The following is a 26,830-nucleotide window of genomic DNA, read 5'->3' as shown; positions in this document are numbered from 1 at the left end:
GGGGCCGCCGCTCCCCGCGCCGCCAACATGGCGGCCGCTCCCCTCAGCGCCGGCCAACATGGCGGCGCGGCGCCTGCGCGGCGGGCGGGCCCGGCGGCGCTTCCGCTTCCCGGGGAGCGAGCGGGACGGGCCGGCGGGGCGCAGCGCCCGCTCGCCGTGCCGGTGGCGGGCCCGGCCGCGCTGCCCCGCGGCCAGCCGCTTTCCTGTGTTCCAGGTGCGCCCCCGCGATGTCGCTCGCGCTGAAGATGCTGCCCTGTAAGAAGAGGAGAGCGGCGGCGGCCGGGCCGCAGGGCCCGCGGGAGGACGGCGAGCTCCCCGCCGCCGGTTCCCCCTCAGCGGGCGCTACCGATGGCGGCTCCTCCGCCAAAGCCGCCCCGGCGGCCCGAGCCGGCGTGTGGAGGGTGCCCGGGGAGGCCGCGCTGAAGAGGCCGCCGGGCAGCGCTCCGGAGGCGGCGGGCGCCGGGGAGGCCTGTGCCGGGCCCCGGGGCCCCGGAGCGGCGGCGGACGGTGAGTGCGGGGCTGCGGGCCCGGGCTGCCCCCGCTGCCCCCCCCGCTGCCCCCCCCGCTGCCCCCCCCGCTGCCCCCCCCGCTGCCCCCCCCGCTGCCCCCCCCGCTGTCCCCCCCGCTGTCCCCCGCGCTGCCCCCCCCGCTGGTCCCCGGTTCCCCCCCAAACGGCCCGATCCCGGAGCTCTCCCGGGTCCGCTGAGGGGTGGTGGCGGCACAGGCCCGTTGGGATGAAGCTTCTCCTTCCCTTCATGACTTTTTGTGGTATTTTTTGCTTTTTTCCCCTGTCATAACACGTTAACGTGCGTCCCGTTGTCAAACTCCGGGGGTTTTTCTCCCTGAGAGAACTGAAGCCGCTCGCCTTGGACACCAAAAGCTTTAAAACTTGCCTTTTTTTTTTTTTTTTTCCACGTTTACAACCCGAAGTTTCACAACCTCGCAGGCGTTTTCCCGGTCTTGCCCTCGTGTTTAGCCGGTCCCGGCAGGAACTTTCGCAGACTTATTTCACGGGGTTTGGACGGGTCCCCGTCAGTCCGGCCTCTGATTCGAAGCAGTCGCCTTGCGTTTAGTTTTTCAACCCAGGTGTTTGGCTGCTGAGTTGTGAAACTGGCAAAAATGCAGCTGGCGCTTCCAAAAATGCTGGGTTTTGGAGGGTTTTTCTGTCTGCGTTTGCTTTCATTCTCAGAAAATAATTCTTTCAAGCGTTTGCTAAAGTCGTCTACAGGGGCACCCGTGCGGGGCTCGGTGTGATCCTTGATGCGCAGAACTCGTGCTAACGAGTTAGGAATTCGTTGTGGAACGCGGGTGTTTTGGAGGCTTGTGTCAAAAACCCGGGTGAATTGGTTTTCTCCGGGGTTCGCTCAGCGGAACGTGGTTTGTGAGGGAGGTCGGAGGTGTTCGCCAGCCAAGAGATGCTCGTTTTGTAGCTCCGCTCGTCTTGAAATCTACTAAAGTAAGCGGTTGTTCCCTCTTTCCCCAAATTGCCCATCCTGTTTTTTTACTCTTGCTGCCGGCAGAGACTGACACACGGATTCCAGAGATTCTTCTAAAATAAATGATTTATTTGCCGGGCGCAGCGTAGAGCTGGTGCCTCCTGAACAGGGACCCTCAGCAGAAACAAACTGGGACATTTCTACCCCACACGTCCCTCTGGGCCAATTGCAAAAGTAGAGTCTGGGGTCTCCCCGTTCTTGATTTGACCTTTTCATTTTCAGAGATTAAAGTTCTGACCTTGAGTTGCTATTTTGCACCCGCTGCTGGAGAAAATAAGCCCTTAGTAACCAAAACATCCTCCCGTTGGACGCAGTTTGTTCCTTTCCTTATCTCCAAGGACGCGGCTCCTTTATCCTCCAGCTCAAAGACTCCGTGGCCTTTTTTACTTAACAGCGCAGAAAGTTTAGAAGTTCACAGCCCGCACGCTGAGCAAACTTAGGCTGAGCGAATTCTACCTAAGCAGTTTCTAAACTTCTCCAAGAAGCAGAACACCCAATAATTCAATAAGTCAAGGCAGGCCGTTCCCTAGGAACAAACCGTCGTTTTGTTTGCGGTCGGATCGTTTGGCAGGGTCGGTTTTGAGCTCCAGCTTAACGTGTCCTGTTCGCAGGGAAAGCGCCGAAGCTGCTCCCAGAGGTGGAGGCGGCTCCGCAGAGAGATCCCTATGTGCCCGAACGCGACCCCGCGGCGGAGGCTCCGGGGAGAGGCCCTTTGCAGCCGGCTGTTAGAAATCCTGCGGTGAAGCCGCTGAAGAACGGCAGAGCTGGTGAGTGACCCCAGCAGATTGAGGAGGAAAATGAGGATTTGGGGCTGGTTATTCTGAGCCTTGGGCAAGGAGCAGGCTGGGCACACGGAGCTCCGCGGCTCTTCGCCCGCGGTGGTTTTCGAAGTTTCCATCCTGTGCTCCGTCGTTCAGTGGCTAAACAAACTCCGGGTACCTGAGTGAAACTTGCTGGAGCTGGTCTCCGCGGTTTCGGTTACTAAAAACACAGCTTTCCTTTTGAGCAAATGATGATTCTTTCCTTTTCCCGAGTCAGCAAAACAGCACGGTTGGGAAACACTTGAAAAGTCGTGGAAACGGTGATCTCCCCTTGCCGTGTGGTAGAGTTTTGCAACTGTTTTAATCTTGATGGCATCCTTAAAAGGTGTAAAAAGGTTACTGAGACCATTCCATCAAATCAGCCTAGCACAGGTGGCAAATACATAACCTTGATTTGCTTGGCAAATGTGTCCTGCAGAATATTGAATCCATTTTTCAAAACTGTTTCTAGTTCTTGTGTCCGTCTCCATTTGGGTGATCTCCTGTTGGAAAGTATCTGCAGAACTCTAGCTTTTTTTCTTTAAAAAACTCATCAGAACGTGCTGGATGTGAAGTATCTGAATTTTTAGGTTCCGTTTTTATTGGGTTTTTTCCAGAGGAGCAAGACGGAGAGGATATGGAGAGAAGGAAGAGGAGGAAGAAAGCAACCAAACGGAAGAGAGAAGGGAAAAGTCAAGAAAAGGAGGGCTCTTTGTCTTGTGACATCAAGCTGGACGACACCCTCGATCGCACCTTAGAGGACGGAGCCAAACAACACAACCTGACAGTTGTTAACGTGCGGAACATCCTGCATGTGAGTGTTGGGGAATCGTTTGGGTTGGAAAAGCCCCTCAAGATCGAGTCCAACCCTTAACCCAACCCTGCCCAGTCCACCTCCAAACCCCGCCTAAGCCCAGAGTCTGTTGTACGCTGAATATTTCTCCATCATGTTTCCAACTAGCTTAGTTTAAGTCCGTTTCTTTTTACCAAACACGACCTAAAGGGTATTTTCTTTTTGCAGGAGGTGATCACCAACGAGCACGTGGTTGCCATGATGAAAGCGGCCATCAGCGAGACAGAAGATATTCCTCTGTTTGTGAGTAAAAACCTTTTTCGGGTGGATTTTTCAGTTGTTCCAAAGACACGATACCTTCCCCAGTCTCTCTTCTTGCTCCGTGACGTGATCTGGAGAGAATAAGTATCATCATTTACATTTCATGACCGGATTTGCTACCTGCATGATGTGAATATAGGTTATAAACAGAATTATAAGGGTTTATTTTTGATGTCACTGTGACTGTGTCTAAAAGCAAATTAATTTTAAAAAGAGAAGTACTGAAGTGAAGAGTTGCTGGGGAAAAGTTTGCAGTTAAGGAAAAGAACTGAATAAGTTGCTATTTTCTTCTATTCGACTCTCAGGAGCCCAAAATGACTCGTTCCAAACTGAAGGAAGTTGTGGAGAAAGGAGTGGTGAGTACATGATATTTTACTATCGCACCCTCCCCAAATGATTTCGATTGCTGGGTCTTCTAAAAGAAGCGGGATGTGTGCTTTTAAAATGGAAAAAGACATTAAAATGAGTTGTTTTTTACATTGTTTGAGATGAGCAGAAAGAAGCAGGCCGGTGGATTGACAATATCCACTAAATACACTGAATTATTGCCCGTAGAGACCAGGCAGGCAGTTTCGCAGCGTTTGTTTGACGTCTGTCGTTGCTTGGCCGCTTTGGAGAGCAAATATTTAAGAGAATTGTCTCAGCTGTGCCACCCCGTGCTTTTCAGAGACATGAAAGCGTTTTTCCTGTCTTTAGGTGATTCCGACGTGGAATATTTCTCCAATTAAGAAGGCGAACGAGGTGAAGGTCAGTGAACCACTGCCAGGGAATCATATGAGGCCTCGCTGAGCAAGACATTTTTTGGTGTATAAGCGTTAAATCATTTGTGCCTGTTCTTGCACCTTTTCCAACCACTTACTTTGCTTGACGTATCTTTGTTTTTTTAGTGTTTTCTTTGATTTCTTCAGCCTTTTTCAGTCGTCTCCTTCCTTTCTGAGCTCCCCTGTGCTTCCTCAGTTAGAAATCTTTGATCTGATCCTGCAACTCTTTGTCTTGCCTGTCAAAAACTCCTCTCTCTTCTGTTCCCTTGCAGCCCCCTCAGTTTGTGGACATTCCTCTCGAGGAAGACGATTCATCTGATGAGGAGTACCAGCCTGATGACGAGGATGAGGATGAGACTGCCGAAGAGGTGAGCGCAATTTGGGCAAAGATGCGTTTGGCGTGGAGTTGTCTGCGTGTTTGAGGCTTGGGGTAGAGCTGGGCTTGGGGTAGAGCTGGGCTTGGGCTCCGCTTGGGCTTCACTTTTATTTTAACACACGAAAACTTCTAAGTCATCCCGGACCTCCTAGTCATCCTTCTACAATGCTATATTATTTATTTAGGCTAAAAAAGAGTCTTTGAAATACCAGTTGAAGCAGCGTTTGATCGCATTCTGCGTCTTTTGCACTCTAGAGCTTATTAGAAAGCGATGTGGAGAGCACGGCTTCTTCTCCTCGGGGCGCCAAGCGATCCAGGACCCGGCGATCGTCTGATGAAGAGGGAGGGACGCTCTGCGAGGTAAATTTGCACCAGATTTTATTTTCTCGCTGCAGTCGTTATTCTGAAATTATTAACACGACGGCAAAAAAACCTACAGATTATTCCTTGAAGCGGTGGCGACATTGCGGGCGCTGGGTGGGTTTGGCAACGGTTCCTGTGTAAGCAGCGAGGTGCCCCCCATGCAAAAAGAGCTGAATGAAACGTGAGCCCTTAAAAAAGCACTGGAAATGGAAAAAAATCAGATGTTCCTCAGAGAATTCTTATTTTTCTGGTTATTTTCAAGAGGAGTGCGCGAGAGTTGCTTTCTGTGCTTGGCTCAGGAGGAGAAAGTCATTTCGATAAGGTATTTGTGGTGATAAGAGCTGCTGTCGGCAGCCAAAAATGAGAAGACAACTGTGGGAACTGGCCCACTGACACTGGAATCGGAGAAAGAGCAAAAATATGTTGATAATTCCATGTTCTGTTCACCGTGGGTTGGTTTTTGGGAGGCTCGGGGGTGCGCCACGATTCCGAGCGGTCACATTTACCCGTCCAAACGTCTCCTTTCCCGCGAGCCTTTTGAATCCTAAATTTATTTGTACTTTCTGAAAACCAAAGCGAGCGTGACACGAAGAATCCATTTATTTCCGCGAACTGTTTCTCTCACTTCTATTGTGCCAGACAAACAGAAAAAGAGCCTCATTCCGTCCTTGGAAATGGATTCTAAATAAAACCTTTTAACGCCAAGGCCTTTTTAATTAGATGGAGAAGGCGACGACGCCGCCGCTCGTCAGACACATCAGCGCCGAAGTGGTTCCCATGGGGCCTCCCCCGCCTCCGAAACCCAAGCAGAGCAGGGACAGCGCGTTCATGGAGAAGCTGCACGCCGTGGACGAAGAGCTGGCCTCCAGCCCCGTCTGCATGGACTCCTACCAGGTCAATTCGGGGGAAAATCTGGTAGAAACGGAGGAACTTTCTGCCCTTCTCTGCTGTAATTTCTCCCGCGTTCTCCTCTCCTTTTACAACTTTCATAAATGGAATCCTCGGAAAGTGAGAGAGTAGAGGTAGCTGTTAGTAAAGTGGTGTTAGCGAGGTGTATTTTTAATTTCTTGTAGTGTAACTACGTTTTCTCTTTATGCTCATATGTCTCTCTACTGTTGCTTTAAAATCTACTTCTATGACATTTACGTAACTAATTAAAAGATGCCCTGCAGCTTAGTTGTGTTTTGCAAGCAGGTGCACTGTTATAGGAACACCTGAGGAAGGCTGGTTGTAAAGAGAAAAGCTATTTCGTAGTAAAGATGAGAAAAATACGACTGATCTGTGTTAAAGAGCGAGGAGTCGTGAAGAAACCCTCCCATGCAGGATGAATTTCAGATGGCGGGGAGGGCAAAGGGAGTAAAACAGGCGTGAAAACAAAATACCCTAAGTGGAAATTGCTTCCTTGGAGTTTAGCGTGAGACAAATGAATAATATATTTATAAACAACGCCAATTTAATAGCGAGAATAATCAAAGTTTTGCTTTCTTGGGCGTCCTTTGTGGCCGAAATCTCATCTTTCTGGCAGCAGGCTATTTTGGCTGGGCTGAAAAACCCTGATGCCAAGAAGGCCAATGGGACCTGGGGGGGATCAGAAGGGGATGGTCAGTAGGTCAGAGAGGTTCTGCTGCCCCTCTGCTCTGCCCTGGGGAGGCCGCAGCTGGAATCTTGTGTCCAGTTCTGGGCCCCTCAGCTCCAGCAGGACAGGGAACTGCTGGAGAGAGTCCAGCGCAGCCACCAAGATGCTGGAGGGAGTGGAGCATCTCCCTGCCGAGGAAAGGCTGAGGAGCTGGGGCTCTGGAGCTGGAGAAGAGGAGACTGAGGGCTGAGCTCATTCATGGGGCTCAATATGGAAAGGGGGAGTGTCAGGAGGATGGAGCCAGGCTCTTCTGGGTGACAGCCAGTGACAGGACAAGGGGCAGTGGGTGCAAACTGGAACACAGGAGGTTCCGCTTGAATAGGAGAAGAAACTTGTTCGCGGTGAGGGTGCCAGAGCCTGGCCCAGGCTGCCCAGGGAGGTTGTGGAGTCTCCTTCTGTGCAGACATTCCAACCCGCCTGGACACCTTCCTGTGTAACCTCAGCTGGGTGTTCCTGCTCCGGTGGGGGGGTTGCGCTGGATGAGCTTTCGAGGTCCCTTCCAACCCCTGACACTCTGTGATTTCTGTGGAAGCGAAGCAAGCGGGGCTGTTGCGGTTATATTGTGCTTTTCCTCGGTTTGCAGGCGCTGGACGACAGCCTGATCGCGTTCCGCACGCGCTCCAAGCGCCCGCTCAAGGACGTGCCGCTGGGGCAGCTGGAGGCCGAGCTACGCGCGCCCGACATCACCCCCGACATGTACGACCCCAACACGGCGGACGACGAGGACTGGAAGAGGTGGCTGGGGGGGCTCATGAACGACGACGTGGAGAACGAAGGTACATGACACACGGGGGTTTTTGTTGCTTTTCAGTGGAATTTTGGGTTACACTGAGGCTTTTCCTGCTTCTTTACACGTGATGTTTGTGGCTGCAGCCATTGTCTTGTTTAGTAATGCGCACACTTCATGCCATCAACTTTACTCATCTTCTCCATGAGGTTTTTTTAACTTCAAGTGTCTCATTTGTATTAATAATAATAGTAATAAATATTTACTAGCCAGCACATGCAGTAACTAGCAACCATAAATGAAAATCCTCTGTTTCAGCCCTTAATCCATCATGCTGCGTCGTTAATTTGTCAGCAGCGATGTACCTAAATCTATTGAGTGTGTTCTGCTCCGCGGTAGGAGCATGACTTGTTTTGGTGGAAACAACTATTTTGTTCTTTGGGAAGAAATGAGAAGAATCTTTGGTGCTCGACTTCCTTTTGTGCTGAATTCAGCGCTCGCTCCGTCGTGCAAATCGAATGTGAAACACCAGCTGAAGTCACACGCAGATCAAAATCAGTCTGTGTGGTGCCAGATCAGATTGTGAACAAAGCGCTTCTGCGTCTCAGGGCGAGTTAAGGACGTTTCAAAACCTGTTTCTTCTCAGATGAAGCAGATGATGACGATGACCCTGAGTACAACTTTCTGGAAGATCTGGATGAACCAGACACAGAAGATTTCAGAAACGATCGTGCCGTGAGAATTACCAGTAAGTCCCTTGGGAATCGCGCCCACTTGCTTGTTTAGGATTAGTAGCTAATTTTGAGAAGCGAGTGGGTTTTTTTGCCAAGATTTTGCAATTTAATTTAATTTTTAGGCTATTTTTTAAAAAAAAATCAATCTGCATACTGACTCAAACAGCTTTTCTATGCAAAGCTGGTTTGGTGAGTTCATGGCAGGATCCAGCCAGAGCTGCTGTGCTGTTAAATGGGACTTTACTCCGTAGCAAAGACCGAAAAATCATTCTTATGGTAACATCGTCTTTGAAAAGCTTCAGCCAATTTGGAAATCGAATCCTTGCCTGGAATGTGATTAAATTTTCTCCAAGTCTTTACAGTCTTTGAGTTACAGTTTGATGAACACACTGCTTTTCATCTTCTCAATAAAGTGCATTTGTTTTAGGTCTTGCTGCAGGTTAACATCGTGTAATTTTGAAAATTCATTCTTATATTTTTTGAATCAAAATGGTCTCAGCTGAAGTGGTTTGGGGCCCAGCAATAAACAAAGATACAGCATCAGGGGCCTTTTTGTCTTGTTCTTTTCTTTATTTGCAAGAGGAGGGTTTCACTTTGCAGGAGTTATTCCTTCAGTGACTTGATATCATGTCAGGATTGCAAAGTACAAATCTTCACACTTCTTTTTAATATTCCTTGCAGAAAAGGAGGTGAACGAGCTGATGGAGGAGCTGTTTGAGACGGTAAGCGATAAATAAATCGGTTATAGCGCTGAGGGACGGACCTTTCTCCGATCTGACCTGAAATCTCTAAAAAAGGGCCTGAATATTGCAGAGGGCCCTCCTATAAAACTGTCATTTTTCAGCCCTGGGAAAGAACATAAATAGGAATTTCCATGTGTCCCTGCAGAGATAAATGTCTGTGCTAAGAAGATAATAATGAGATTTATTACCTAAGGACAGGGGTTTTTTTGTGAATTCACTATTTGAGCTTTTAATTCCTGATGCTTTTGACATTAGTTTCAGGACGAGATGGGTTTCTCGAACATGGAAGACGAAGGTCCGGAAGACGAAGATAACGTGACCGAGTCCCGGCCCAATTTTAACACGCCGCAAGCGCTTCGGTAGGATCGTTTGGTTACGGTCGTAAAATTAAAAACCAAAAAATAATAGCAGCTTTGTTATAATGATGATTTAAACTTATTTGATTTCTAAATGAATTGGAGCCATTGCAGACGGTGAATTGCGGCGTCTCCTTGTCGATGGGGCAGATCAGCTCGAGATAAGCTGGATCTGTTTGGGAAAGGAGCCAAAACAAAGGCTGGAGGTTTTTCCTGCTCCCTCTGGGCTGAGCGGTACCAGGGGCGAGAGCGGCGGCTCTTAAACCAGCGACAGCCTCAAGGCAGAGAAACGATTTTCTCTTCTTATTTGTGCGCGTTTGTCTTTGCTAATGGCTAATTGCGTTAACTTTTATTTGGCGGGCAGTTCTTCCAATTGTTTCTCTCCCAGTTTTATCCATATACAGGATTCTTAAAGTTTCGTGGCAAAATACCCGATAATGAAAAGATTTACGTATAGGCCAACTGTATAAATAACTGTTTTTGCAAGTCGACGTGCCGAACAGGACAGGGATGGTGGTTCTTCAACTGCACGTCCCAGATACAGAGTAAAATATACAAAATAAACCTGCTTATTAAGTCGTGCGCATGTTATCTTTTGGTTATTCCATATCAAACAGGTTTGAGGAGCCTCTGGCCAATTTACTGAACGAGCAACACCGGACGGTGAAGGAGCAACTGGAGCAGCTGCGGATGAAAAAGTCGGCGCTGAAACCGCCCCAAGAGATGGAAAAATCCAAACCCGCAAGCGAGAAACCCCTGCAGAGCCTGGTGCTGGACACCGCGCAGCGCAGGAGGCTCCAGCAGCAAATGCAGCAGGTCAGGAAACGTTAGCAGGGCTGAATTAACCAAGATTTATTCGCCGTGCACCGCGGCGGAAGCCGATGGTGCAGCGAGCGCTTTGGTGTCATTCGGCAAAGGGATTAATTGAAAAAAGCCCCATTTGGAGCTTTAACAGGTGATGTTTACAAGCCCGATTCCAGACTGCAAGACAATTTGAATTAAATGTGCAAAGTCAAGTTTATTTCTCGGCATTTGTGGTGTTGTCATGTGAGGAAGTTGCCTTGGCCGTGTCTAAATTCTGGCTGTCATCGCTCAAAATCCTCTGTTTTCACCAACATTTTTATTATTTTCTGAGCATATTACTCTGGATTCTTTTTTTTTTTTTTCCTTCTCCCACCACACAAAACTCTGTAAAAATTCAGTTTGAATATATATATTTTTTTTAATTTAAAAACATTTGTAACTATTTTTAAAACACTTGTCTGATTTTCTTCCTGCAGCACGTTCAGCTTCTGACTCAAATCCACCTCCTCGCAAGTTCCAACCCCGCCTTAAGTTCAGAGGCCGGTACAACCAGGATGTTTTTGGTAAGGATACGTTTAAAATCAGAATTTGAACGATTTCTGGTCACTGGGGATATTTCGAGAGCTTAATTGATTTAATTAATCCCGTTAAATTGAGACTCCACAAGGGAATGGTGTCGTTAGGCTCCGATGAACTTCAGTAGTTCACGTTGCGCAGGCTGATAATTGGTTTGAATTGGGACGTCTGCATTTTTTCTTGTTGTTGCTGAAAACAAAGTTTGAAAAATAACAGCTCCCACAATTAGTGAATATTCTGTGACCTTGAAATATTCCGGAAAAAGTAAAGAAAGAATAAGTTCCTCTGATTGTTCCTGGTTCTTCTGGTTGTTCCTCCATTTGTAACGCTCAAAAACACTGATAAATTTTGGGTGTTGTTCTCTCTCTCTATATATATCATCTCTCGATATCTCTATATATTCCTTTTGCCCTCCTTTTGCCCTCCTTTTGCCCTCCTTTTGCCCTCCTTTTGCCCTCCTTCTCCCTGTTGCAGAGCGAGCTGGGGAGCTTTGCCCGCAGCTCCACGCTGCTGCGCCAGCCCTTCCAGCCGCGCTTCCAGACGGCGTTCCAACCCTGCAACCTGCAGCCCGCGCTGCGCCTGCTCCAGGACTTCCACACGCACGTCCCGCCCGACTGGAGCCCGCGCAAGCCCGGCAAGAAGAGCGGTGGGTGTCGGAATTGGCAGCGGGCGAGACACGGATTTGTCCTTATTTATTTACAATTTTGGGCCGCCTCGCTGCTGAAACTTGCAGCCCGCGAGCCGCTCGCTTCGTCGCGCTGCCCTTTGTCGTTCTGCAGATGGTGTTTTGAGCTGCAGAAGTCCGTCGAGAAACGACAAAACTCTAAATAATCATTCCAAATGTGTTGGTTAATGCACACCAAGGAAATATTCCCTTTATTGGAGTGTTTTAGTAGAAAAACCCCTCCAAACTGTTGGTTTCAAATATTCAGTTTGTGATTTTTCTGTAAAAACAAACGGTGTTTTCCAGAAGTTGGTTGTGAAGAACAGAATTTGTCCATGGAGACGTCTGTCCTGATCCATTAATTCTTTCCACAGCCAACGAATTCCCGTGTTTGCCGAAGCAAGTGGCGTGGATTCTGGCAACGAGGAGAGTCTTCATGTACCCGGAGTTATTACCCATATGTTCCTTGAAAGCAAATCCTCCCCGGGACAAGATAATCTTCACCAAGGCTGAGGACAAGTAGGTGCTTAGAATTAGCGAATGAAATACACACAATTCCACTCGGATGCAAATTTTGGGGATATCTGTGTATCATGCAACAAAAAGCAATCTGCCGTACAGCCTAAAAGATTTTTTTATCCTCTCTTGCCTTTATTTTTCAGTTTATTAGCTTTAGGTTTGAAACATTTTGAAGGGACGGAGTTTCCAAAGCCGCTGATCAGCAAATACCTGTTACCGACAAAAACCGCCCACCAGCTCACGGTGCGGATCAAGAACCTCAACATGAACCGAGCCCCCGACAACATCATCCGGGTGAGCGACGCGCTCGGTGCGTTCGCTTGGGGATTATGATGGGTTATTTGGGATTTTTCAGATTTTGTCCCTCTTGGTGTTTGTTCCGAGCACCTTTTTTGCGTACGTCCCGACATTTTCTTAAAAGAACATGTCGTTTTTTTATTAGCTATGAGGATTTATTTAAAAAGCCCTTATTCTCAGTACTTCGATTACGATTTTGACTCCTTAGAGCCCAGCGCTTGCACAAAGTCCCAATATAACTGTGGCTTCAGTAATGCCGACAAATTCATACAAATAAGCTCAAGCTTAAGCCAAAGTGTTGTCTCCGATCAGGCTTAAGGTCCTGCTGGCCAAATATCCCGTCCTGTAAGTCACAGAATCAGAGAATTAAGTTGGAAAAGACATTTATGGTCATGGAGTCCAACCGTGAACTAACCCGTGTCCTCATCTCCGCCTCTTTTTTTGAAGAGAAAGAACCAGAAACGCTTAAACTAAGGAAATACGGCTGTGCATCTTCCAGGACTTCATGTTTTTGAGGGAGAAAAGGCGGCAGTGAGCTCTTGTTCAGCCTTTATTCCTATTTTTTAAGGTTTCTGGGGTCGGTACCTTATTAAAGCAGTGCCGAGGACGCCTGGATTCCCACCAGCACTTTGAGTCTTCGCCCCCATCGCAGCCGTTACCGACCACGGTGTTTCTGTCCCTCGTGTCCCCACAGTTCTACAAGAAGACGAAGCAGCTGCCGGTTCTGTTCAAGTGCTGCGAGGAGCTGCAGCCCAGCGAGTGGCGGGCGCCCGTGGAGCGCGAGGAGCATCGCCTGCCCTTCTGGCTCAAGGTCGCTCAACCTCTTTCCCCCCTCTGTCTGTCTATTTTCCCCCTCTCTCCCAGCCCAGGTCCGGGCTGTTGTTTTTCGTTGTACCCCGATGTCTCGCTCTGTAAAGACTCTTGCCCAGGGAACACCAAGCTGAGGCGCAGTGACCATGAGTTGGTCACACAGAACCGGGGCTGAGCAAAGAATTCGCCTCCGATGCCGCCGAGTCCAGTTCTCTGAACCCCCCGTTGCACTGAGCTGTTGCAGCGAAGCTCCTTTCCCACAGAATATTCTATTTATTAAATACACCTTTATAAAGCCACTCAGTTCATTTCTCTCAGATTCTCAGGCTTTGTGGTAAAACTTGTCAATGTCCAGTGATATACAGTAGGATAAAGGAAATAGAAAATTATTTCCTTTCAGGAGCAAGTTGCTGCCTGTCGCCTCCCGTTTGAAGGCGGTAACACAAGAGCAGCCCATGGCTGGACTAATAAATTCTGTTTCTTTAGGCCAGCTTGCCCTCCATCCAGGCGGAACTGAAGCGATTAGCAGAGGACGCCAGGGAGACACCCGGTTCTCCTGCTGCGGAATCCGCCTTTTTGGGGACGGGAAAGGAAACGTCCGACGCGGAATGTGACGATAAGTACCCTCTGCTCGTGCCGAAAGGACTCGTGCTCACCCTAAAGCCCCTCGCCAACCGGTTCTCCAGGCGAGCGTGGAGGAGGCAGCGATCGTCGGCGCTCAAGCCCGTCCTCATCCGCCCCAGCCCGTGTCTGCAGCCCAACCCCAATGCCCCGAACGTCCAGAAAACGCTCAAGTTGTCCCAGTCGGAAGCTCCTCCCAGCAAAGTGATGGTTCAGATCCCTCAGCTGATCCAGACGGTGTCGGGAGTGCAGCCCCTGAGCGTCCCAGCCGTGCTGGGAAACGGGGACGCGTTGGAATTCCCGAACGTCCTCTCCGCTCCGCACCCCGACTCCAGGCAGACCTTCTCCGCTGCCGTCCCGCCCGCTCTAGTCTCCTCGAATCAGGTCGCTTTGCAGCCCAAACTGATGTTGCCGGCTTTAGCCGGAGCGAAAATCCGCAAACCTTGCGTTCGGAAGGGGTACCAAAGGAAAAAAGGGACGAAACCTGCCCCGCTGATCAAGACTCCGCCGTTGATCCAGCCGTCCCCCGTCATCCTCACCGTACCCGCGACCACAGTCAAAGTGCTCAATATTGGCAATGGCTGCAATATGATCCAGCCCATAAATCCGACGGTCGGTGGAGGCCCTCAGGCTATTCCGGTTACGACTTTATTGGTAAATCCATCCACTTTCCCCTTAAACCAGCCGCTAGTCACGTCTTCAATCCCGTCCTTGATAGTCTCTCCTAACACTGTCGGTCTCTCTGCATCGTCTGGGGGTGAAAATGAAGAACAGCTCAACCTGGTTCCTCCCTGCGCTGTTGGCAACAATAAAACGGCGAATCCCGCGGAGGAGCCCAAGGCCGAATCGCCTGAGCTGTACGTCCCCTGCTCCCCCGACGCGGATCGTGGTGCAAATCCGACCGTTTTGAACCAGGAGAAGGTAAATCAGAGCGACTGCTGCGGCTGGGCCGTGGCTGGAGGAGACGGGAATGCGCCCGAGCCGCTGGCCGTGGAGCTTCTGCCTCGTTTAGACGACGAAACGGTGAAAACCGAGCCTGGAGGGTCCAGCAATGCCACCAAGGACATAAACCTGGGACAGAAGCGGGATCTTTTACGCGCCAAAGAGGAGGAGGAATTCGTGCTGGGTCTGGGGCAGGAGCTGAACGTGGAGGCCGCGTGTTCGTGTTCCGACCCCACGGAGATGCAGAAGGAGCGGCCGTCGTGCGCCGGGAACGGCGAGGAGGAGCGGGCGGCGCAGGCGTCTCCCCGCGGGGAGCGCGCGGACGCCGCGGCCGGGGCACAGACCGGCGGCGACTCCCCGAACAATCCCCCGTGTGCCACGGAGGCCGAGGCCGAATTCAGCAGCCCCCTGGGGAAACCCGAGGACTCGTCCAGCGTCGATGGCCAGTCGGTCGGGACGCCGGCCGGGGGAGAGAGGGAAGGGCAAGAAGAGGAGGAGGAAGACGACTTTGATGATTTCACGCAAGACGAGGATGAGGAAATGTCATCGGCTTCGGAAGAATCCATTCTTTCAGTGCCAGAGCTTCAGGTAAGAGCAAAACTTTTGAAAAACTCGCTAATGACAAATATCAGTGTCCTGAAACAGGCAGGTGTGGGGTCAGGACAAATCACAATTTGAATCCAGTTGGAAACACTGGACTTTGAACTCTATAGCGCGTGGTGTTGTGCTCTTCTACAGAGAATCAGGCACCGCGTCGGTCTGAGACAATTTGAAGTCCAAGCTAAAGGAATATCTTGCAAATACACAGATGGAAATGGTGCTGAGTTGTAAGAACTTCCACAACAGAGGCCGTTCTTTAATAAGAAGTCCTTCAAATGAGGATTATTTTCCATGTCACGATTCCAGCAAGCTGTTAAAATCTAAGACGATCATTAAGGAACCCCGTCTAACTTAAGGCTTTTATATGGGGCAGATTCTGAATTTTCATTTTCTGCGTGACACAAAACCAGGCAGTTGTGGTCGCTGGGGATTCTGTCCCTTCGGTAGAACCCTCTGGTTGCTCAGATGTCGAGCTGTGAAATCGGCGGTTAGAATTCTGATGGGCTGGGATACTTGCTGAATGGTGTTAAATACTAAAATAAAATAACCTGAGGTTTTTTTATCGTTGTTTTCAAAGGAGACAATGGAAAAACTTACTTGGCTCGCAACAGAGAGACGTTTGAGCCAAGAAGGAGATTCCGAAGAGGAGAATTCGCAGGAAGAGAACTCGGAGCCGGAGGAAGAGGAGGAGGAGGAAGGGGAGGGAGCAGAGAGCTTGCAGAAGGATGAGGAAACATCTGGGGATCTGTCGGAGGAGCCCAAATCCGCCTTCCCGCTGAGCACGGCGGCCCCGCAGGTGGAGGCGCTCAGGGTGCCGGCAGGTCAGTTATTGTGACGCGGGAGATAGAACCGCGCGCCGTATGAAACCCGGAGCCCCGCGCCGTATGAAACCCAGAGCCGTGGGGAAACTCTGCATTTCATTTCACTCTGATGCTTTCTGCCTGGAAATGAAATTTTGCAGCACAGCCCCAAGCCTGTAGCGCCAGTTCTGACCGTGGAAGCCTTTGTGTGTGTGAACTGAGTGTCTTTAGTCCCCTGTGAATCCATTTGTGCTTCAAAACTTTGCAGGTGGAATTGTGGTTTGCATCAGCTAATCCCCTGTACCTACAGAAAACCAATATTAAACCGGCGGATCTTTGCTGAATTGAACTTTGTGTTACGAGGTCACCTTGGGGGAAAAAGAAATGAAACAAAATTAACCGAATAGAGCAAGTGGTGGATGAGTTTGAGCAGGAGGTCGTTAGACCAAGAGACTCCTAATCTGACGACAACACAATCTCCGTGTAGCAACTCTTAGTACAGGAGTTTATTCCCTTTTACATGACACCAGGGATTATCTGTGCCGTTAACTCTGTTGGTGTTAATAAGGATAATTTGCAGGTGTTACACCCAGCTCTGCTGCGTCTCTGTTCTCCCACTGTGATTTCTTTGCACTGGATTTATCTGTCAGCTCTTAGTAAATTATTCGCTGAGTAACGCCCAGGATGGCTTTGCCGTGTCCAGAGATTCGAACCGTTAGACGCTATAAAAATAACCAGCCAATTTTAAATACATCAGCAAATTATTCGCTGAGTAACGCCCGGGATGGCTTTGCCGTGTCCAGAGGTTCGAACCGCTAGATGCTATAAAAATAACGAGCCAATTTAAAATACATCAGCCAGCCCAACTGCTGACAAGTCTGTTGGTCGTATGAGCATAAACAACTTACAGCTGACGCTGAAAACCTATTTTGTGTTGCAATCTTGATGTAGAAGTGCAGGGAATGTCGGGAGGGGACCTGTACGACTCACTTTGCGCTTCTCGGCAGGAGAAACCGCGAAAGCACCCGGGAAGGGCCGGAGCTCCCACAGGACCAGGAGCAAGAGGGGCCGAAATCGCGCCAGCAAAGACACGTCCAAGCTGCTGCTCCTGTACGACGAGGATATTCTGGAGAGGGACCCGCTGCGCGAGCAGAAGGACCTGGCGTTCGCACAGGCCTATCTGAGCAGGGTGAGCACGCGGGGGTGGAAAACAAGGAATATTGGCCGCTGCGAGTCGCCCAGCGCGGAGCTGCCGGTTCTGACTGGCTCTGAGCGGGGCCGAATGCTCTTAATTTCAGAATTTCACACCCTGGGATCTGGTTCCCTTCTCTCTTGTGAGCGATTCGAATCCAAGAGAGACTTGGTTGGCTCAACAAAACCGCGTAAGCTCTGAGCGGCAAGAGGTCAAAGATGATTAAATTAACTTGTTTTTTTCCTGGATTTTCCGCCGGCTGTCGCCGTTGGCAGGTGCGCGAAGCTCTGCAGCACGTCCCTGGGAAATACGAGGACTTTCTCCGCGTGATCTACGAGTTCGAGACGGGCGCGGACAAGCGGACGGCCGTGGATCTGTATTCCACGCTGCGGAAGCTGCTGCACGAGTGGCCGCAGCTGCTCACGGATTTCGCCGCCTTCCTTTTACCAGAACAAGCTCTGGAGTGTGGGCTGGTGGGTAGAACGGAATTCAATCACCCCATTTTAAGCAGACGATGTGAACACTTGTGGGAGTGAAAGAATAAGGAATTCTTCCTGGTTAAACGTCCCAAAAATCAGCTTCGTAAGACAGAGGCTTTCGCTTGTGATATTTCTTTATTTTCCCATCTTGCATGCGTGTGGTTGAAGCAAAACTTTATAGCTCACCTGAGTTATCGCATATGCAAAGTCTTGTTTTGCTTTTTCCACGTCTTCCCGGTTTTGCAACGGAAAACAAATGGCAAGACGGGCGTTTTGCAGCTTGCTTCAGCCAGCAGAAACCTGTTGTGGAGCACAAGGGGTGACTCTCGTTTCCTTTTGCTCAGTTCGAGGAGCAGCAAGCGTTCGAGAAGAGCCGCAAGTTCCTGCGGCAGCTGGAGATTTGCTTTGCTGAGAATCCCGCCCACCACCAGAAGATCATCAAAGTCCTGCAGAGCTGCGCCGACTGCGTCCCCCAGGAGATTGCGGAGGTAACGGGGTGTCCAGGCGCCTCCTTTTCGCTCCAAAAACCCCCAAAATGCGATTTGGTCACATTTTCCCTGCGGCTCTTGGAGACCACAATCTGCCGGGGGATTAAAGCCGCGTCTTCAAGAGGTTTTTCCAATTGACTGGCCTGTTTCCGCCTTGTGTTTATGGCCTCGCCGGTGAAATTGTAGCTCGGTGCCGGCTCCAGAATTTTGGAGGGATATTTCCCTGCTGATGCGGAATGATCTTAAAATATTTTATGAAGTAGCGTCTTCACGTTGGAGCTTTACTGAGCCTCGACGTCCCACTCGCTCTGAGGAATCCCGCGGAGCCGAACTCTCATTTTCCTCTGGATTTCTCTCTTTCAGCTGAAAACGCAGATGTGGCAGCTGCTGAAAGGACACGACCACCTGCAGGACGAGTTCTCGGTTTTCTTCGATCACCTGCGGCCCTCGGCCAGTCGCATGGACGACTTCGAGGAGATCAACTGGACCGAGGAGAAGGAATACGAGGTGCGGCCGTTTGTTCCCCAAGACCAGAAAAAAGTAAAAGATACGAGATGTGTTTAAACCCAAAGGACTCGAATTGCGGCTGCGTTTCCAGAGCAGCCGGGTGGTATGGTGGTTGGTGGACTGAAACTTGTTTTTACAGCATTTACGTCTCTTCTAACTTAACTGAACTGAGCTGAACATTCAGAAATCCGCGGGGAAGATGAAACTGGGTCTGCTGAAGAATCTTCTTTCCTTTTCTTTTGCAGTTTGATGGGTTTGAAGAGGTTTCCTTGCCAGATGTCGAAGAAGAGGACGAACCCCCCAAGATGCACGCGGCCTCCAGAAATAAGAAGCGGAAGGAGATCGGAGGCCAGAACAACGACAAGGTGAGCTGGGCCCCGAGCAAACCCCACCAGGGTAAATCCGCCTTAGAAAGACGCGGCAACAGCCTGGAAAGGTTTGAAAAAACCGTGTTGAAATGACCCCGTTGATGCTGCGAGCGAGCAAAGCGCATCGCGGGAGTTCTGGGGGGCGCGTCGGGGGTTCCGGTGCCGTTTTCCTCGGTTTAACGGGCCGGGACGTGGTGTTTGCAGGAGGTCGAGTGGGCGGACGGGCCGAAGGAAAGTTCGTGTTCCTGCCACGACGGGAGCGGCGACCTCAGGCTGAAGAAAAGCAAACGCAGGAGCTGCGGCCACTGCGGCGCTAAGGTCGGTGCGGGATGGGCTCCGGAGTGACGTTCCCGAGGAAGAAATTAAACCAAAAACTGCATCTTGGGAGCTCTGACTGCGCCGCCTGGCCTTCCCCTCCCCATCTCCTACGCTAAATAGTGTTAATTGTGATATTCTTTTGAGTAAATAAGCTTTATTTTTTTTTTAGCGGAAGATGCTTGCGTGGCCACTGTGTGAAAAGAGCCGTAACAATAACAAATATTCGGCTTTCTAAATGCGAACGTATCGCCCGCCCGCAGCCTTTGGGAGGGTCGAAGTTTGGAAGCGAAGGTGTCGGGTTGGGATTGAAACAGTAACTTTTTGCCTCCGTGTTGATTTTTCAGGTGTGCGAAACCAAGTTTTATAAGAATAGAGACTCTCAAGAGCTGTCGGCGAATGTGGCTCAGCGGGAATCGAGTCCTCGGCCCGACGGGAGGGACCCCGGAGCGTGCGGGGACGCGGCGGACGAGGCTCCGGAGAGCAGGAAACCCCCGCGCAGAACCGAGACCGCAGCCCCAGGTACCGGCACGACCCGCCGCCAAACCCAGAACCGCCCTTCGGCTTTATAACGCCCCGTTACCGAGATAGTGAGAACTAATCGTCTTTATTTCCGTGTGTTTATCCACCCCGGATGCTCTAAACCTGTAAATCCGGAGTATTCGTGAAATATTCTCCTTTTCAGAACGCTTGGTCCATTTAAGCTCTCGCTGCCACACTAACCTGATTCCCACCACTACCCGGCCACGATATTGGGGTTTTATTTCCAGTTTTCATTTTACCGCAGCAATTCAGAATCCCTGTCCCTCTGATCTTTCTTTAAACCATCTCCACATTACTTCAGACAAACGTGGTGATCGCAGGATAATGAACCGCAGGGATCTTCTTTCAGGAACTGTGTGTCTGGAGACGACATGCAGGTTGAATATCGCGGTTTAAACGTAACGCAACCTGTTGTCTTTAGTTTAGAGCGGTTTTCACTGCAGAATTTTGTTCTGGGCTGAGAACTTCATGTGTTTGTCGCTTCTTTGTGCAGCAGCTCATTGGAAAATCAGTACAGGGAGGGGGAAACCGGCTAGGATTAGAAAGCTGCTCCCAAAGTGCGTTCTCGTTTATAGCAGGATAATGAAAAGAAACCAAAATCTTAACAAGGAAATGAATAAACCTGCAGAAGTGGCTGTTGTTTTTGTTTCCGCCTAGGATGGCACCTGGAGGGGAAGGTTCTCCCCGGCAAACCTGCGGCCGCCGAAAAGGCCGCGCTGCCCCATCCCCGCGGGCACGAAGGCGCCGGCGTCGCCACCAGCGCAGCCAAGGACGGCGACGGTTCTGCCCAAAGCCCCGCGGGGCCACAGACGCAAAAACCTGCTCTGAAACTACCTCAGGAAACCAAAGGCGGTCCCTGCGCCGCGGGGAGCGAGGGGCTGGGCCAGCGGGCGAGCGGCCGCCAGCCCGCGGCAGCTTCAGCGCCACCCGAGTCCCCTCCCGAAGGGACTTCGCGTCGGACCGAGCGGCTTAATTCCGATTCATCGCATCACCGCCTTGGCTTCGGCGCCCAAGAACTCGCGGCGGCGCCTCTGCCTGCGGCAGGAAGAGCCGAAGCGAAGGGTTGGAGCAAACCCAGCGGTCCGGCCGCGGGCGCCAACGGCCGCGGGTTGAAGCCGAACGCGGCCGCGCAGCCGGAGCCCCGGGACGAGGAGCAGCCGCAGCCGCGCGGCGCCGAACCCACCGTGTGCGCCAAGAACAGCAAAGTCAGCTCCACCGGCGAGAGGGTCGTGCTCTGGACCAGGTATCCTGCCCGGCTTTCAGATTCTAGAATTAGCTTTTATTTTCATTTGATATTCCCATTTTTTAGTGGCTCCGGCCTCATTCCCTCTGAGCGCAGTCGGAGCCGCCGTCTCGCTCCTGTGACAAACGCTGTGCTGTTATTTTAATAAATCATATTTTTTCCCGTTCAAAAAAAAAAAGCTTAAAAAGATGCTCAATTTTAAATGCTAAATCCAGCTCAGCTTAGAGATTTGTCTTATTATCGGGGGTGGGCGCAGCGGTAAAGAAACGAACCTGCCCCACGGCTGTTGCGATCGTTGCGGCGGGTGATTGAGCCCGGGTTTGGGGCTGGTTTTGTTTCCAGGGAGGCGGACAGGGTGATCCTGACCGCGTGCCAGCAGGCGGGCGCCCACCCCGACACCTTCCGCGCCGTGTCCCACAAACTGGGCAACAAGACGCCCGGCGAGGTGAGTTTGGGGGGAAAAAACGGGGGGTTTGTGGAAATTTAATTTGATGCTGCACCGGGGAAAATAATGCCGACTGCGAATAGGGAAAAAAGCCCAACGAAACAAACCACCAAACCAGCAAAAAAAGGCAAAATAACCCCCCATCTGTTCTGGCGGAGCCAAAAATCACGCTGACCACGATATTGTAGATATTCTGGTCGTTGGTACCAGAAGCGTTTTGGCGTTTCTGCTCCCGTCTGAGGGTCTGTCGGGGTTTGTTGCGGAACCTCCCCCGCGGAACCGCACAAAAACCTGCCCGAAGTGCCACGCTTTCCCCCGCAGGGCAGTGGAATCGAATCGTTCTTCCCCAAAACACCCCGCTCTCCCCCATTCCTCATTTTCCAGTCTCGCGCAAAACACGTGTTGGGTTGGTTTTTTTTTTTTTTTTTTTTTACATAAAGCACGAAGTGTCCGGAACCCAAAACCCCCGTTTGGGTCAGTACGGTGGGATTTGGCTGATTCGCAGGTGTCGCGGCGGTTCCGGGAGCTGATGCGGCTGTTCCACACGTCCTGCGACGGCAGCTCCGAGGACGAGGAGGACGCGACCAGCACCAGCAACACCGACCAGCTCTCGGACAAGGATCTGCTGCTTTCCGAGGAAGATCCCGACGATTAAGGTGGATTTTTCTGCCTCCACGAGCTACTGCCGGCAGCAGGAGGGAGATTGTCCAGTTTGCTGCTACACGGGTGCCGCGGAAAAGGGAAAAAATGTTTGCACAGGGGTTTTCCGGCACCTTTTCTTGTTCACTTTGCGCTTCTGATGGGCTGCGCGTCTCCCTTATCAAACTAACAGAATGAAGGAACATTTTTAGGGCAATAACATCCTGTAGAAGAGTGAAATGAGAGCAGAAACGCTTGTGGACACTGATGGGACTGAAAAACCCTGTAAATATTGTACCATAAGATGTGGGTTCATGTGGACAAACACATGATTTTCTTTTTTTTTTTTTTTTTGTAAGTTCTTCCCCCCCGTGGTGATTGTACGAGCAGAATTCTGTATTTATTGTGTGGTTTTATTCTAACAGGTGGAGCGAATTCACTTTGTCAAGTTGTTTGGGTTTTTTTTAAAAAACCAGAAAACCACATACAAAAAGCAGCTTTTCCTCCTTTACCCCCCAAGTTCAGGCGGCCCCGGTCACAGGGCTCTGAAATGACAAGAAAGCGCTCGGGCCACCGTGGAAACGGGATCCAAACGGGATCCAGATTCCACGGGGTCGCAAAATAAGGTGTGTTTAGTCTGAATCGGCGTCGTCCTCGTCCCGAAACCCGTTCTGGTAGCACTGGGCCAGCGTCCCGAGCTCCTCCAGGGCCTCCTGGAAATCGTCCTGTTCCACCCCGGCCGCGAAGAAACTCGCCCAGCGCCGCGTGTTCAACCTCCGCGCGTCCCGGCGCAAACCCCAGAGCAGCTGGTGCAGAACCGGGGCCGACTGCAGCGCCGCCAGCACCGGGACGCTCTCCACCGCTGCACCGAAAACACCGTTTATTGCAATATTCCCCCCCAAAATCCCTTTCCTCGCCCTGTTCTACTTCACGAGACGTCACTTGTTAGAAAAGAGACATCTCTTACAAGTCGCTACTTCACAAGCAGCCACTGAGCTCAACGCTCAGAATTTTTCCCCTGCAAACGTTCCAAAGCGTTTTGCTTGGTTTTTAAATAATTCCTTGACCTCTTTTAGACCCGGCCGCCCTCAAATCGGTATTTTTCTGTGGCCAAATGGATAGTTTAAGCGACACCCGTTACCTGCAGAGGAACGAGCGGGGGGTTTGTCCAGCAGGAAACCGCGTCCGCTCAGGAGGGGAGAGAAGAACTGGGGGAACGGGGGGAGCGTCGGGCACGGCTGCTCCAGCACGTAGCACGTGCTGCAAGAAGGGGAATAAAATGACCCAAAACACGCTCAACTTTCAGTTTTCTGCCAAAAAAAAAAAAAAAAAACCCAACCGGACGAGCGTTACCAACCTGAAGGCCCCGGGAAAGGCGCCGTGCAGGTAACGCTGCAGCGTCTCCTCGACGCCGCACGCGTGCAGCGGAGATGCCGGCGGCTGCCCCGGGCGGCTGCTGCAAAAACACACAATAATTCTTGGTTTTTCCAAGAGATTCGACCAAAAACGTCGCCGACTCAACATCGTCTCAGCCATTTTGCTCTGAAGTCGGGAGCTCTGTCGAGCCCTGGACCTTCTTCCCGTTCAGCATCAGGTTGACGCTCAGACTTCACCATCTTAAAGGGTTTTTTTCCCAGCGTAATGCGATTCTACAGAAAGATCGTGGGTGATTTTTGGGGAAAAGGCGATCACCTGCCGCCGCTTTCTTCACGGATCCCCCGCAGCACCACGGACTGAGCGAAGCAGCGGCCGAGCTTCGGGTCCCGACACGACGACAGCGGCTCCCAGGGCACGTCCTGCCCGCGGGCGCCCAAAATATCGGGGAGCGCGAGGCCGCAGCGGACGGGGAAGGGGAGAGAAGCCCACGCGGCCACAACCTGCGAGTCGGGGAACAAAAATAACCCCCCGTCTAAACCGCGTCCTGCGCTGGGGGGAAGTGGGACGGCAGCTCTCGCCGGTTTGGGTGGAAATGAAGGGATTTGGGGGTTTTTTGCGTCTCTACCTTCCTCCCGGAGAAGTGAAGCGACTCGGCGAGGTGCGCCATGGAGCCCGGGGCGGCGCGGAGCCGATACGGAGCCGTCAGCGTGTCCAGCGCCGCGGCCAAAATCGCGCTGCTGTGGTAGTTGAGCGACGCCTGCGAGGGGAAACAACACAGGACAGGTTAAATCCTTCTGTTCCTCAACCCGTTTTTCACCTGTTTAATTTAGCATCTTGTAAATTGGGCTTTTGTAGAGGTTGCATTAAGTTTCAGGTTGCGGGTAAGCCAGTTGTTTGCTGACAAATGAGCTGCCGCCGGTTTGCTTGGCCATTAAAAGCTGGCGGTTTAGTCTCTGCCAATGGTGAAAAAGCTGGGAAAAAATCATGTTTTCTGCTTGGAACAGAATCCACGGTCCGTACGTCGTAGTCGATGTACGGAAACGTGACGGGAGGTTGTGGTTTAATCCCCAAAGTCCCGCTGAGTGACAAGGGGCAGAGGAGGGAGCTGTGCCGGGCCAGGTGCACCGTGCCCAGCACCGTGTTCAGCAGCCGGCAAACGTCCTTCCGATGATCCTGCGGGCGAAAAGAAAATCAAATCAAATCAGCTCGACCATTAGAAGATGCAAGCAAACCGTCTAACGCAGATTTAACACGAAAGCATTGCGTGTTCTTGCTTTTTTCCCCCCGTTATTCACTCACGCCGGGGCTGGCGAGCGGCGTCAAGCCCCAGGTCAGGATCCCTTTGCCCGAATACTCGTCGTACAGCAGCTCCGTCACTTTGGCGCCGACCCCGGAGAACCCGTCGTGCAGGTCGCAAAGGACCTGAAACCCCTGCGCAAAACCGCGTTCGGCTTCGTCTCGAGCTGGAGGTTTCTCGAAGGGAAAGGGAGTTTGGGGCCGAGGCGTCGAACCTGCAGATAATCGCACTCCTCGACGTAGAAATGCAGCCGATCCTCCAGCTCCTCGAGGCAGCCGGGATCCTGCAGGAGCCGCTCGCCTTGGCCAAAGGCTTCGAGAACGCCGCACTCCCTAGGAAAAAAGGGGAAAAAGCATAAAAAAGCTTATCCTATCGCCTCTAAATTTGTCCTTGACACAAAACACGGCTGTTCGGGACAAGGGATCGCGCAGCAAAGCTCCGGCCGTACCCGTCGTGCATGTACTGAGGGATCACGTAGAGGCTCTTGGGGTGCAGGCGCACGTTGAGGTAATCGGACCAGAGCCGGACGGGACCGTCCCGGGCCGGAGCCGCCCCTGGAACGACACGGACGTGAGAGCGAAGGGCTCGGCAGCTCCGGGCGGCCCCTCGAATAACGCGCACAAAGCCAGGGTTTTGTGAATGTTTTAATTAAGATCTCGGCCAGCTCACCGCGCCTGCTCCACCTTCCCAGAACTTCCCGACCCCGGCAAGCGAACCAAAGTCGCCGGGACAAACGGGATGAACCGACGGGGCAGGCGACGCGCACACACCTGGAACCGACGCGCTGGAACCTCCTTTTCCCTCAGAGGGAGCGTTTTCCTAAAGAAATCGGATCTTTTTGGTTGGAAAAGAGCTTTACGATGGAGTCCTAATGTTCCCCCAGCCCTGGCACTGCCCATGGCCCTGAGAACCTCATGTCTGCGTATTTTCAACCCCTCCAGGGATGGTGACTCCAGCACTGCCCTGGGCAGCCTGTTCCAACGCCCCACAGCCCTTTGGGGAAGAAATTACCCCAAATTTCCAACCTCAGCCTCCCCTGGTGCAACCCGAGGCCGCTTCCTCTGGTCCTTAAAGCAAATGCCCCAAGTGCAGTTAAAGCCGAGCGGGGCTGCCGCCCCCGTGTCCCCCCCGCTCCTCCCGTCCTCACCGTGCTGTCCCCGCCGGCCCGCGGTGCGGAGCCCCCGCCCGAGCTCTCCCGGTAATCGGCCACGTCCCCGTCCCTGCAACACAACCGGGGCAGCTGCCGCAGGAGCCCCCCCCGCACTCACCGGGTCCCCGGTGCCTGCGGTGCCTCCGGTTCGCCCCACTCACCATGTCGCCGGTGCGCCCGGTTCCCCCGCGGTGCCGCCGGGCCCCAGCGCGCCCACGCCGCCTGCAAGAGGAGCCGGTCACGGCGGGGCCGGTCCCGGCGGAGCCGCCCCCGCCCCGCCCCGCCCCGGTACCTTTCAGCTCCAGCGCCACCAGGCGCGGGGTTCGCGGGGTCCGCGCGTCCCGGCCGGCGCGGAGCAGCGCGGAGCTGCGGAGCTCGGCGGCATCGGGCCGCAGCAGCGCGGCGGCCTGGGGGGAGCGGCCGGGGGGTCAGAGCCGGGCCCGGGACAAACCCCGAACCCCGACCCGGTCCCGGCTCTGACCCCAACGCCGGTCCCGACTCCCCCCTCGTCCGGTTCCAGCCCCGGCGCCGGTCCCAGCCCTGACACTCGCACCACCCCGGTCCCGATTCCGATCCCGTCCCGGTCCCAGCCCTGATCCTCATCCCGGCGCCCGCCCCGGTCCCAGCCCTGCCCACGGTTCCGGTCCGGATTCCCGTCCCGGTCCCAGCTCCGGCCCTGACCCCTATTCCGGTCCCGGTCCCGGTCCCAGTCCCGCCCTGCTCCTGCTCCCGGTCCCGTCCCGTCCCGCCCCGCCCCGCCCCGGCCCCAGCCCCAGTCCCGGTCCCGGTCCCGCCCCGGCCCCGGCCCCGTCCCGCCCCGCCCCGGCCCCAGCCCTGCCGCGGTCCCGGCCCCGGCCCCGGCCCGCACCTGCAGCCCCCACCAGTGCGCTCCCACGCACCCCGCGTAGTGCCCGAGCTGCACCGTCACCGCCTCCCCCGGCATCGCGCCCGGTTCCCGCCGCCGCGCCTGCGCGCCCCACCCCGGAACTGCGTCACGGCGGGGCCCCGCCCTCCCCCGGGCCCCCCCTAAAAGACACCGACACCGACA

General features: G+C 52.6%; 2 protein-coding genes across 4 annotated transcripts; one reads left to right on the top strand and one right to left on the bottom strand.

The window, feature by feature from the left end:
* The first annotated feature begins 164 nt into the window (after positions 1-164).
* On the top strand, positions 165-21,974 carry LOC136000111 (GON-4-like protein). The gene is made up of 31 exons (XM_065653803.1): positions 165-507; positions 2,108-2,263; positions 2,914-3,110; positions 3,318-3,392; positions 3,716-3,766; positions 4,107-4,157; positions 4,444-4,539; positions 4,803-4,907; positions 5,631-5,804; positions 7,130-7,322; positions 7,920-8,021; positions 8,689-8,729; positions 9,006-9,109; positions 9,724-9,922; positions 10,387-10,473; positions 10,961-11,132; positions 11,525-11,669; positions 11,813-11,963; positions 12,661-12,777; positions 13,263-14,927; positions 15,517-15,760; positions 16,747-16,928; positions 17,207-17,404; positions 17,755-17,898; positions 18,262-18,405; positions 18,651-18,770; positions 18,978-19,091; positions 19,436-19,610; positions 20,289-20,874; positions 21,217-21,319; positions 21,825-21,974. The coding sequence occupies exons 1-31, from the start codon at positions 228-230 to the stop codon at positions 21,972-21,974; spliced, it is 6,321 nt and encodes a 2,106-aa protein (XP_065509875.1). The 5' UTR covers positions 165-227.
* Positions 21,975-22,561: 587 nt separating this feature from the next.
* Positions 22,562-26,728, bottom strand: MSTO1 (misato mitochondrial distribution and morphology regulator 1). Of its 3 annotated transcripts, none has more exons than XM_065653805.1 (14): positions 26,651-26,728; positions 26,075-26,189; positions 25,944-26,004; positions 25,780-25,852; positions 25,403-25,451; positions 25,081-25,186; positions 24,847-24,964; positions 24,635-24,766; positions 24,356-24,508; positions 23,961-24,092; positions 23,651-23,835; positions 23,316-23,414; positions 23,100-23,218; positions 22,562-22,820 (listed from the first exon to the last, which is right to left on the bottom strand). In XM_065653805.1, the coding sequence occupies exons 1-14, from the start codon at positions 26,723-26,725 to the stop codon at positions 22,591-22,593; spliced, it is 1,647 nt and encodes a 548-aa protein (XP_065509877.1). In that variant the 5' UTR covers positions 26,726-26,728; the 3' UTR covers positions 22,562-22,590. The 3 variants fall into 3 exon arrangements, with proteins under 3 accessions (XP_065509877.1, XP_065509878.1, XP_065509879.1); XM_065653806.1 differs by having other exon boundaries at positions 23,316-23,411; XM_065653807.1 differs by lacking the exons at positions 25,780-25,852; positions 26,075-26,189; positions 26,651-26,728 and having other exon boundaries at positions 25,944-26,000.
* Between the last annotated feature and the right edge of the window lie 102 nt (positions 26,729-26,830).

The sequence above is a fragment of the Caloenas nicobarica genome, chromosome 31, assembly GCF_036013445.1.
Source record: "Caloenas nicobarica isolate bCalNic1 chromosome 31, bCalNic1.hap1, whole genome shotgun sequence".
NCBI classification, from domain to species: Eukaryota; Metazoa; Chordata; class Aves; order Columbiformes; family Columbidae; genus Caloenas; species Caloenas nicobarica.
This window is presented reverse-complemented; position numbering and strand designations above follow the sequence as displayed.